Source organism: Paramacrobiotus metropolitanus, unplaced genomic scaffold (genome assembly GCF_019649055.1).
Source record: "Paramacrobiotus metropolitanus isolate TYO unplaced genomic scaffold, Prichtersi_v1.0 Parri_scaffold0000002, whole genome shotgun sequence".
NCBI classification, from domain to species: Eukaryota; Metazoa; Tardigrada; class Eutardigrada; order Parachela; family Macrobiotidae; genus Paramacrobiotus; species Paramacrobiotus metropolitanus.
The window spans coordinates 6,620-19,210 of NW_026570222.1; the positions used below are offsets into that span (position 1 = coordinate 6,620).

At 41.2% G+C, this 12,591-nt stretch overlaps 2 protein-coding genes across 3 annotated transcripts; both read right to left on the reverse strand.

Annotated features, from left to right (window-relative positions):
• Positions 1 to 1,980: 1,980 nt before the first annotated feature.
• LOC129585702 (chromatin assembly factor 1 subunit A-like) lies at positions 1,981 to 5,705 on the reverse strand. Its single transcript, XM_055478497.1, has 10 exons — positions 5,259 to 5,705; positions 4,978 to 5,075; positions 4,562 to 4,810; positions 4,383 to 4,469; positions 4,100 to 4,240; positions 3,748 to 4,020; positions 3,376 to 3,489; positions 3,150 to 3,218; positions 2,839 to 3,079; positions 1,981 to 2,753 (listed from the first exon to the last, which is right to left on the reverse strand). Exons 1-10 carry the CDS (start codon positions 5,542 to 5,544, stop codon positions 2,224 to 2,226), a joined length of 2,088 nt encoding a protein of 695 aa, XP_055334472.1. The 5' UTR covers positions 5,545 to 5,705; the 3' UTR covers positions 1,981 to 2,223.
• A 572-nt stretch (positions 5,706 to 6,277) lies between these two features.
• On the reverse strand, positions 6,278 to 11,981 carry LOC129587782 (uncharacterized). 2 transcript variants are annotated; one of them, XM_055481696.1, is made up of 5 exons: positions 11,064 to 11,981; positions 7,572 to 7,703; positions 7,451 to 7,483; positions 7,015 to 7,102; positions 6,278 to 6,754 (listed from the first exon to the last, which is right to left on the reverse strand). In XM_055481696.1, exons 1-5 carry the CDS (start codon positions 11,506 to 11,508, stop codon positions 6,592 to 6,594), a joined length of 861 nt encoding a protein of 286 aa, XP_055337671.1. In that variant the 5' UTR covers positions 11,509 to 11,981; the 3' UTR covers positions 6,278 to 6,591. The 2 variants fall into 2 exon arrangements, with proteins under 2 accessions (XP_055337671.1, XP_055337680.1); XM_055481705.1 differs by lacking the exon at positions 11,064 to 11,981 and adding an exon at positions 8,439 to 9,335.
• Positions 11,982 to 12,591: the final 610 nt, after the last annotated feature.

A 12,591-nucleotide genomic window follows, 5' to 3' on the forward strand; every position in this document is an offset into this window, starting at 1 on the left:
ACATAAGAACAGCTCCGTAGTTGGTATAATAGCTCGGTAGTTTGACCACCTTTATAATTCATTAATGAAATAGTACAGTACGAGCACCGGCAACGCCGGTGCACGGGGAATGCTAACGTTTTGAATGCTGTCCTAATGTCAAAATGCTAATGTTGTCCTAATTGACACCATACCTTTGTCAAAAATGTAATAAATTTTGCAGATATAATAAATATCTTTGGAGATACCATAAAAGAAACTCGAAAAGAAATCGGCAGTGTAAGTTAATTCCGGAACAAACTGCATATTTCATTGATATTTAGCGCAATCATGTGTACATCATATATGTACATGCACTGCACTTTTGTAGCCTTATTGCTCAAATGACCGTTATTGCTTTTAAATTTATTTATCAAAAATGAGTTATCCAACCACCCCTCGAAGTGGACAGGATAGGAAGTTTACGCTGTGCAATCTCCGTTCTTGAGCAAATGAAATTTAAACAGTGACAGGAAACCTATCGCTGGCGGTCACTTCTATTGGCGGAAATCGTGCTTCGAGAATCGGATATCGCCCATAAAACTGTGGGAAGGAAAACAAATCAGTAAAACGCATTAATTGCACTGCACGATCGTCATCATTCAAGAAAATTCTCACACTCACTAAAATAATATATGCTTTCGTACGCGTGATTCCGTGACCGTTCCGAGACCAAAGTGTATTACGTACAATTGAAAGCTACTGTAAATGTGCGGAGTGAAATGTTTAATCAATTTCGGCGAAGTTCAGTCAGCTACAAGTCAGCTAACCGTCGGCGCGAAAAATTAAATTGTTTAATTTTCACAAGCCATAAAAACAAACTATAGTTTCCATCGGATTAATTGCGGCAATCGAAATCCTGACAAGAGCTAAACAAAACTGGCGCTCGCGGCTGCAACCAGATCCGTGATACGTTCGTAGACCTGCGACTTATTAAGCCTACGGCAAATTAGAACACTTGTGCATGTTTATAGCTGACACATGAAAGGTATTGCTGTATTGTGGTAAACTGGTAATGCAGATCAGATAGTCAGAATGGTGTAATTTGATCATGTATTCGTATTTAGCACAAAACCATGTAATTATGGTGCGAAAATTCAGGTTTCTTCGATAACGATATGGCTGATGAATTGAAATTTCAGCGTCATCGTAACTAGTAACGGGCACTCTTCCAGTTGACTGCATGGAAATTCCACAGCAACCGGAAGTGAAATTCCAGGCGGCTGCCAGCTTTAATTATCTCATGAAATGATTGTTTTGAAAACACATGCATGCACTCTCTCACAAACATAAGATGCGTTTGACAGCGCGTCGCTTATCACGGCATCATCAAGTACTGCAGACCATTGCGCCGCTGTCTAGAGCATTGCATGGCCTGGGTATTTCGGGAAAGTCGGTCCCGCGATCTTCCCTTGGCTGAATTAATGCGCTTTTTAAAACGGTCTCACTCGTCTACGCCAGTCGCGTCTTTAGCGGGCTAAGACAGGCAATACGCGCCGTTTCATATATATCCCGACGATTTTTTCAGGTTCAGTACATTTAGCTTGCTCTTTAAGTTACGAGATCCCTACTTAAGTCAAGCACATGCGCATCAATTGCCGACGGCAGAATTTATCATCCCGCCACTAATACAACGCGCTCCATTGCTCAGCCTGCTGGGCGATCCCACTGCAGCCAATTCAACAGATCCAAGGCGGCGCTGTCAACAGTTCGGCTAAAATCGATAGTTTTAATTTCTTTGTCGCTCTGAGTTTCAGTGTAAACCATACGATGTGGCAGCATCGTCGGTAAACTCCTGCCAAAAGCAAGAGAACTTTTCAGAGCTATAAAGCTACCCATTATTGCATGCAGTGGAGTGACTTCTAAGACTTGAGTACTATCAAAAGCACCGAAAGGAATATATAAAAGAACTACTGATAACGGCTTCGAAAAGCATAACGGAAGAAAGAACGGAACTGCATCCCACTAGTGGATCTATATTTCATTTTAGTGTCGGAAGCCGACTAAACAAGTAACAAATCCTATCCCAAAATAACACACACACAAAAAGCGACTCGATTCTGATAAGCAGTATGCTAAACAAGTCAGAAAGCCGACAAGTCAGAAAGCCGTGATATTGAATTATGAGAGGATAAGCGTGCCGCCAAACGCGCTCTTTATCCGCACAGTACACTGTTCTTAAACAACACCAGATAGGTACGTAGCTTACTCGACTACCTCCATTGTTTCTTTTTCAACCGGCTTCGAATCCACGTTCCAGAACGCCACTCGTCGGGCTGCAATCTGCGCAGGTTTGGCGCCCTCTTTATTGGGCGTCTCCACTTTGGCCTGTTTAAATGGTATTTCCGGTGATGTTGGGGCGATTTCCTCGACTTTTCGCTTCTTTTCAGCCTCGGTTTTACAACTTGCCAGGTTCGGTAGACATGGCCCTTCCAACGTTTTGTAGAGCACTCGCACCTTTTCGGATACATAATGGCAGTGTCGACGATGTTTTTCTGTTGCGGGCGGACGGCTCCACGTCGATATGCTCCCAATGACGGTACAAATTAAACCCTTGGTCAGTTCACGTGGCCGTTCAACAGTCTGCACGATGCTCACGACATTACTGCCCAAATCTCCGTATTCAGCCAATTCCTGGCGATTTTCTTTTACTTCCCATAAATTCAGAAACGCCTTGGCTATCGCTGGCTTGCGAGCACCACTGCCATGTGTTAACTTAATTAAGAACGGCATCACTGCAATTTTACAGAAAGCAAGTCAACAAAAACATTACTTCGAGTTGTACAACAATTACGAAAATCTCTATCTCTTTACACGTACTTATAGCCGGTATCTTGCTGACAGAATCGCCCATGTCCTCGTGAGCAACCGCCTTTTCGATTATTTCTTCAAAATCTTGAGCAAGGGGAATTACAGTTAGCTTTTTTAAAGCCTCAGGGCATTTTGCTTCCTGATGCGCCCAGAATGGTCCAATAATGTAGCGATTAGGGGGCTTCTTAAATGGTCTTTTGGAAAGCCATCGTCCAATCGTACCAGCGGCCATATTCTGCCTGTTAGCTTCCTGAGAAAATTGTTCTTCCTCCTTATTTTAACTGATAAATTACTGTAGTACAAGCAGCCAAACACATTACCGCATCGTTTGAGTTTTCAAACTCTTCATCATCCTTCACAAAAAACCCGTCGTCATCATCCTCTTCCTCCTACAAAAGGTTTAACAAGATGAACGAGAACTACACCATTACATTAATGATTAAATCATTCGTGTATAAATGCTCTCTACTCACAAAATACTAATAAATGTTATCTAACTTATGTGTTCACAAAACAATGCATATAATTCAGATTTTAGTTGCCAACCTCGCTCATTTCTTCTTCGTCATCATTGTCATTCACGCTCAGCTCTTCAGCGTCTTTTGCGGCAATCTGCTCTTCTTCCCACTCTTCGTCGCTGTCCACATCATATTCGATGTCCTGCTCAATAAGCGTTACAAATTTAGTTAATTTACAATGAACTCGAAAAACAAAAAAAAAACTGAATGCTATAAAACTAAAACACTGGACGAAGGAAAATAATTATGACCGCCAGTATCAACTGCCACGGTTTAGCAAAACCGGACGACCCAATCACAAAAACCTTGCTTTTTTAAACCATTCAAGGACCGTACTCCCACATTCCATACGGGTATAAGTTCAACACTGCTGAATCGTTATCTGTGTTAATCCACTTACGGCATCTTTGTTAAACGGATTTCTAGCGTGAATTTTGCTGCTAGTTTTGCGCATAGTTCCATAATACGGCGGCCGGGCGTTATCCGAAAACTGCAGCAATTTCACATTATATTTGGCTGATGACTTTGCAAATGAGCACTCGATTTCGTCCTCTCCGTCCAAGATAACTTCTTTACTCTTCTCCAAAGGTCTGCGTGGGCAAGTTGCGGGAAACTGTTGTGGAACATGCTGATGCCGCTTCAACTGCGCCAGATACAACCCTTCCCAAGACGTCTAAAAACACCGCCCACAGGGTGAACTTTCCAGGTAGGTAAGCCTGCTCAGTAAATTTCGTAAATCACAACTGCCATACCCCGCCACTCTGTAGCGCTCGAAGCAGATTTTCCGCAGCTGATTCCGACAAAAACAGTTTACCAGGAGGATAATATGGAGGAAAAAAGACACCCTTTTGCACTTCGAAAGGCTGAAACACTGCAATACCGCCCGATCCTTCCTACCAAAGTCCCATCATCAGAAATTGTTAGCAAAACAACAATGAACAACACAGAAAAAAGTTCCGCATTCCCAATTCCAGCATAACAAACGAACTATCTCAGGCACTCTTACATGTATGTATGCCGTTCCGCGTCACTTACCAGGTGGACTGGTTTGGCTTTCTCTTTGTGAATCACAAAACTTTCCATCATACTGCGCTGCTTGGCTTCCGTTCGGTTCTTTTTTTCCTGCAACAGTTTTGCACAATTTTTGTTTAAGCTGCATCTTTTAAATTCCCTACAACTTGATTTTAATTTCTGCGCAAAAAGAATCAACTTACTTTGGCCTTGGCGGCGGCTTCTTCCTGCTCCAGTTTTAACTTGCGCTCTTCTTCACGCTTGCGGCGCTGCTCGTTCTTCTCGTCCTCTCGCTTCTTTCGCTCCTCTTCCTTTTCTTTCTTCTGTTCCTCGCGTTTTTTTCTTTCTTCTTCCTTTTGTTTTTTTTGCTCTTCGCGTTCTGCTTCTTTTTGCTTCCTCTCCTCTTCTTTCATTTTCTTTTCTTCTTCCTTCTGCTTCTTTTCATCGTTTTTCTATGAACATCGAAGACCATACAAATTTCCATTACTTCAGACTGAAATTATCAGTCAAATTCGGTACACCAAATATAAAGACTAAAGAAGTGTTCATCGTTGTTTTTCAAGCCTTTCAGGCCACTTATCACTGGATTAATGAATCATTTCCAAAATTTTCAAAGTACCTGCTCGGTCTTCGCTTCTCTCCAGTATCTGCGACCCATGTCGAGGTATTTCTTTTCCTCCTTTACCAGTTTCAATTTTAACGATTTGACCGATTCACCTAACACAGGGCAACACCTTTTACAATTTTCCTGTTACACATTACCGTCACACTCACTGTGAATCACCCCTGCACACAAGTAAATAAATAAACGGTATCTCGATGAAATTCCTTTCGAATCCTGAAGACTGGTATGCCGTATGCGTACAGCCGTACTAGCGAAGTTTTGCATTGTTGACATACCTCTTGACAGCAGCAGCAAAATGCATGGTTCGTACTCTTTCCCTCGGATTTTGGCGCGACACGAACCCTTTTCCACGAGAGAACCACCTGCTTCTATCATCGAGAGGTTCGCAGCGTCCAGTGCCATGACATAAGATGGCATGCGCGGGTTTTCCGCTTCACCAACAGGCCAGTACACAACTGCGCTCGTCGGAGTGGCTGGTTGCGCCATTCTTTCTACCGAAGGACTTCTGGTAAGGTCCACCACCACCGACGACGAACACATCTCTCCAGACGGCATATCCATAAATGTAGCTAACTTCGGAAAACGTGATCGAATAAGCAGCGCAAATCAGTCAATCTCCAGGAAAACGCGATGTAGTAGTAGTGTCTGCCAACATCATGGCTCGGGAATTTTTGGTCCTCTGAACTGAAGAGCGCGGGCAGCGTGGTTCAGCCTTTGTGTTTGACGAAACCCGTCGACTGTACACGCTCTGTGTGGAACGCTTACTGGCGCCCCCTACTGCCAATACACCTCACTTGTTTTACCAGGGCGGTTGCCTTAACGGCTTAGCGAATCCAGATCTGTCAAAGGGCACTAGTCATATATCTGTACAAATACTAATACAACAAATCATTAAATTTTAATTTATTATCGAACTGATGATATTTATTGGGAAATCCCGGAATATTACTGAAGGCATGTGCTTCTCGTTAAACTTGGTTTTTATTACAACACTAAAAATGTGTTAGTTATTAGTACGTAGGAATTATGCCACACGGGAACCGACCTATGGCGACGAGGTCTGCAACCATCGATTTATGATCGACAAGACATATGCATGTGTCCATTTTCATCAGCATTTGACAGTTGTATGTAAACGGTATAATTCTGCTTGCAAGGTGTTAAAGCCTTTCCTTAAAAATGTTATCAGCAGTCAGCACTAATAAGCACTAGTTATGGTTTCCATTGTGACTCGCCAGTCTCCACCGGTTGAGAACAGGGGTACGTACCGCCTGCACATGGTGCATTCGTCGTTTTTTCTTTACGATTGATAGTCAATGTACAAAAATTACCGCAACCGACATTCTGCTTCTGTAACAAAATAATCCTGTCAATTATGCATAAAAAAGCAAGAAACTACTCATGCCTTTAAATAAGCATTCATTCTAACTTTAAAATGAAAAGACCATGAAAGATGGATCAGCTTCCGGAACACAAAACAATACCCGTTTGGTTTTACGGTTAACTATCTGAACAGAAAAACAGAACTAAGTACTCCCCCAATTCTTTCGCAGGTATATTTATGTTATAAAATCACCGGTACTGAAGAAGAAGCATCCCGCTTTAGCGTCATAGAAGGCTTTCGATTTCGCTCTCTACCGCAATCATCTGGTTCTTATTTGATGTTCGGAGCTGGTATTCTGTTCCATATGCATGGTTGTCATCCACATCGTCTCCTTCGTCGTCCGAAAAGTGCTCTGTCTTTGTTTTGTGGAGCTGCAGTTGCGCTGGACTATCACACCATCGACATAAAACCAATTAGTTTGAAAAGCAACGAAATAACATGATACCATGGTACCGATGACGTACCGACACATTTTATTAGATAAATCCTAATTAGAAATATAGCTTGGTAATTGCACATAAATTTAAATTTATAAATTCTTTAGTTGCTTGTACAGTCTTACTGTAAGACAAGAGAATTTGTGATAATTAATAGAAGTATGAATTTAAAATTCCAACGGCCATACAATGAGAAAACAGATATCTTACTTGAAGAAAATGTCTTCGCACAAGCTGCAAAAGTAGTGCCGCTTTTTTGCCCGGTGATTGTTTAGGTCCTGTTTAGTTTCGAATACTTCTGCAAACAAATTCAAGCAAACAACTGTTTAAATGTAAAGCGATCGATTTGACTTTTCATATCTGAGTTCATAAAGTCTATCACGGCGGCGGGCTTACGCCAGTCAGATCAACCCTGGGTTTTATTGTTATGCAATAGCCAACATCGACACTGAGCAGAGAAACCGAAATTTTGCAAATTTATATGAGTTGCTTAAATACACATCCGCTACAATTTAATTTTAAGTCCCGAGAGATGTCCACAATTACGTCCTGGGAAATTATGATCTCTCACGGCCCTTATAGCACAACATTACGGTACGTATTCGCATGACATCGATGTGCTGATGGCTGATGAGTATAAACTTACGTTCGCAGACGGCACACAGAATGGTGTCTTCATCTATAAAACATACATTATATTTCTAAATTACGTGTTACAGCAGTCACCTAAAATTTATTTATGAATTGCACACGCTGTTGTACAGTACCTCCATTGCTTTCTATGGATTCCTCTTCGTCTTCAATGTCATTTGGCTCCCATTCGTACACCTGTGCGCTTTCCTCAGCATCCAGCACATCCTCTTCCAGCTCATCGTAAAGCGTTACTTTCGCATTTGGTCCTGCAAGTGCGATATGTACTGTTACATCACCCCTTCGCTTTGCACTGCGTCTAATTATTCATTTTAGAATGAGCGTTTGATTCCTCCGCAAAATTACAAAAATTCGCACAGCCGTTAATTATATTCTGCGATATATCATTATATTCTGCGATATATCAATGCCAAATAAACCAGTCGTTAATTTCGCTGCAAACTCCAGACAGCATTATTCTGCAGTATTCGGCTTATTGCTCAGAATAAGCGTTAAGTTATTCATCAACAGTGCGCAGCTGCAAAAAATTGCTGAATTTTGTTAGTCCTAATTGTAAGTTTTGAATATTTAAGGTCAGTAATTATTGGCACAGTAGCACGCGTATAGTCCGCGCAGACAGCAACATGGGGGCGATAGATTGTTAGGAAATAAAATTTGTCCACTCTTTGTAGATGCAGTCATTACTTAATAAAACTTTATATCTAAATGCAACTAGCTTAGTAATTATATACAGCGTACGCACATGACTCGGCGTTCATCACATTAAATAATCATTTTCAAATCCTGCACTAATTTTCTGTATTTGCGGATGTTACTAAGTCTTATGATTCATTTGATTTATAAACTATGGTCGCTAAATTGTGATAGCACAGCTGCAAGGAACATCTTTAACTTTCTGTGTTGTCACCATAATCCTCTCGGAAGTAAATAGGTTTGTTAAAGGTACAATGTTTGCAGTTAAATTAAATCAAATTTTTCCTTACGGTAAATTGAACTAGTCGCTTTATGGATAAAGCATCGCAAGAATCTCGCAGCATATGACAGTAATATCGTTGGACTCCCAAAACCACAACGCTTTTGTAGGCGTCGTTTTGAAGGTTTTGCTACTTTTTGATAAGAATGCTGCCTCATGATAATGATAAAATACTCAGCAGCATAATTATTATTCTCAATTAATATGCGCTTCGGTAGCAGGGATCCAGATGTGATTCTAGCAGAACATAATCGCCGGCACCTCGCGGAGCATAAGAATTAAAACTTTTCTGACAAATGCAAAATGCAAATATTATAACCGCAACACCTATATATATATCGCAGTGGCAGGCATGTAACCGCGCATAACATCGGCGCAAATGCATGCAGTTGGGTCAATTAGAGTGAACTTTGGGCGTAAGTTGTTTGGATCCAGAACCATTATTCCCATCAATTACAGCAAACAGTTAACTTCCTACGGCATCATAAGTTGTCGAATGCCGTATTGTACGTGTCCCTTCCAAAAGAATTTCTTGGCTTTTGTTTAAATAATAATACATACAGTCAGTAAAAGCCAAAAAGGCTGTCGCTATCAACTAACATGAATGCACATCACAAATTCCCCATTAGTGCTAAGCGATTGCATGCTGCGAGCGAATGTACAATAGTCATCCAGTGACACTGCATCGATAAACGCTAATCATCATCTTACACAGAAAACAACATAAATTTTATGGAGTATATATGCGGGAACGCCGGGAAGAACAACAGGCTACAACGCGGAAAGATCGTTTGTCGACAGCGCAATACTGGTGCTGCAGCACTGCTGCTCAGTGTGGCATGAATAAACTGCTGTGTAGTTGTCTATCAGGAGTCCCATTGTGCACTGTGTAACTGGAGAGCTTACAGATGTTTGGCAGGATCGCGGATTAGTTAAAGCCGGTGATTTAGCGATAAAAACACTCTAGAGAATCTTGGAATAGGGACTCCAGAGCGCTTGAAAATACCATTGATTGATTCCCAATTTCAGTGGGAATTATGACCACTTTCATTTGTCTTCGTTTGGCGGCAGGTCCCGGACCGGCTTTTTAAATGCCGTGCAAATGAGCTTCCCCGTAAATGCCGAAGCTTCTTAATCTACGTCATGCATGAGTGGAATTAGTTCCACGTTCGCATCAACACAAACCTATTTCCTTGTTGTCGGAGACGTGCGGATCAAACGTCATCCATCAACATGTACCATCTCTGAAGCGGCATTCAATGCGGCAAGCGGAAGCGGCATGATTATAATCAAGAGTGTCGATTCCCGACACAAACTGTATGGTACACACTACGGTATAATAATTCATCTTGTTACAATACATACGGTACGACCGTAAAAAAAGCAGCAGGCCACTTTTTAACAAATTGGGTAATTTCGGTTGGAACTTTTCTGAATTCCCACATATGCATTATGAAATACACAGGACACCTGACATTAATTATAATTCCTATAAGTTCGCCGACATAATCGCACAGAAGAACGTACTCACCATCAGTATTGTATAATTAAGCTAGTGCAGTTCTATATGAATTTAAACGCTATAAATGTAATTCTGTTCGTTATGTTGTACGTGAGTGATTTATCAAATTATTACCGGAACAATACATGTTTTATAAAACACATTTACCGGATTTGAGTGTGATGCCTACGGTAAATCCATATTTGCACTTCAGACGGAAGTGAACTGGTAACTGACAACGGTTGGAATAGCAGAAGCCGGATTTCCTCAATAGTTATGAAGATACTTGCAGTTAAAACTATTACAAAACATTACACATTACTGCATTAAAACCACCAGCCCAAACAATATGTTTCGTCGTGAAACCTAAATTTATGGTAAACTAGTTGTCAATCTATTCTTAAAGGTCAAGAACAAAAAAGAAGAATACTTATTCAAACTTTCATTCTCTAACGATACACCGCTTACAAAATGAACGCCGCAAATTTACGTCCGCAAACTAGTAGTATGAGTTATCGTCGCTTTTCTAGTGGCGTCAACTTACTCGTCTAGAGTACGTCGTTCAACTGTAAGGAACTATACAGTGACCTGTTCAAAATAAAAAAAATTAGCATCCGTCATGCGGGTATCTTGCAAACGCGATGTGGACACGCTCGACGGGATAAAGAAACCAGGAGAACTTTTCTGTCGAGCTGAGAGTTCCATTTTAGGCTTACAAGAAATAAAGTTATTAAGTAATATGACCTTTAAGTGGCTGTTATCGATATATGCAAAGCTTACGATACTGTAATTTGTTGTCAAAACCGAAGCAGAGTAAACGCGCTATAGGCAGTTTGTGTGCTCTGATAGTTTTTGTGTATGCCCATTGGACATTGCCCAATGCTCCCACAATAGCCATATTTCATATAAATATCTGGGATCACATCACTATTGAAATGCATTTGCCTGACACCTACATCTACGGCATACCTGCGCACTCCTACATTATCTGATGCAATACTGCGGTAGATCAATTTGCAATGAAAAGCATAGAAACAATCGTACTATAATTGTAAATTTTTTCATTTTGTGAGTTATTCTCTGTTACGTTGGTTTGGTATTTGTACCATTGCGGGCCTAAAAAGAATTGCTCACCGTCCGTTTTCCGTTGGGTGGTAGTAGCACGCGGAGAAGGTTTGCTTGATTGGCGGATGCCTTTCGATGCAGTTTCCTCATCTGTATGTTTATTAATAATGGCGTCGTGATGACTGTTAATGCCGTCCAAGAGCCGTATTACGGCTTCAGGTACAAGCGAAGAAGGAATGACTGTTACCGGCACAACAGCGCAGCTTCCGAGGCTGTACGACCGTTTGATCATCGACAAATGGGCAGAATTCAAAGCGTACAATCTCCTTTTGTGCTTCACTACTTGCAGTTTCAAGTTCTTCCCAAGACAAAGGGACAACGCAGCTGTTGAGCACGTCGGGGAATATTCAGCTGTTTCCTGATTACCATCAGTTGTGCTCGCGTCCTCAGTGCACGTACGATCCACGACGTATAGGTAATCAATGTCCGCTGGAGACACGGAAATACTCTCCATGAACGTGACGTTTCAGGTATCCGCAGCAGTAGGGAGGTATAATCTCTCCGTTGTTCTCGTCAACACAATTCTTTTAATTTAACTAATCGTCTGGTGAAAACAAATAAAAGCAGGAAGTACGCACAGCATCTACGCTGCTCGTCCTCCAGTTAAAATTGTAGTAATCAGCAGGAAGAAGTACACGCGCATCGTCAAATGTACTTTTGAGAAGGTATCTACCAAAACCCATTCAATACCAGAAAATCTTAAATCAAGGTTTTCTTGCGTATACCAGTATACGTAAATAAAGGTAAAAATTGGCTACAATTCACGACGAAAGGAAAATATGAAGGGAGCGCATTAAGCGCACTGAAAATTGAGAACATATCCTTACGTTATAATATTTTAGGAACAGCTCTAGTGCAATGCACAAGAAAATTCAAAAAGCATCTTTCGGCTTAAAGTACGATACTGCAAGCAGAGTGTCATAGACCTTGTTGGCGGCTATCGTTGTTTAGCAATCTGCTGCCACTTGGTTCGCCGTTTCGAGCACAACTTTACACTCATTTACATTTTGCGCTGGTTTCCGACACTAACTCTGTGAGGGAATCCAATCAAGCAAAAGGACAAAGGCTCTCAGTGGAGTAGTAAATGTACAGTTGCAAGTTATATTGGTGCCGCCGACTTAGCGGCATACATAAGTTTATCGCCATATATTGATTGCTGCAGCGATATTGTTATTGCTAGTGATTTACCCTCGAACTGATGAAGGAAATAACAGTTTGGCTTTGTTGCATAAAGCCTGCATTAAGTGTGTATACAAATCTGCAGTCTGAGTTCCACAAAAGACATGCGCCTAGCGGAACTGTAATAATTGATTTCTTGCATACTGTACAAAGGCACGGCGCGTTGATGATAAAAATGAGCTTAGGAATTGTATCAGGAGAGCTGTCCATAGGGCAGAAATACATCTATATTAGGAGGAAGTTTGTAATGGTACTCTCTTATTATTACAGTTATTTCACGGAATCTAACAAATTGACAAACTGTGGAGCAGTATATACAAAATTATGTATTTTATTCCAGCGCAGTGATGATGCATCT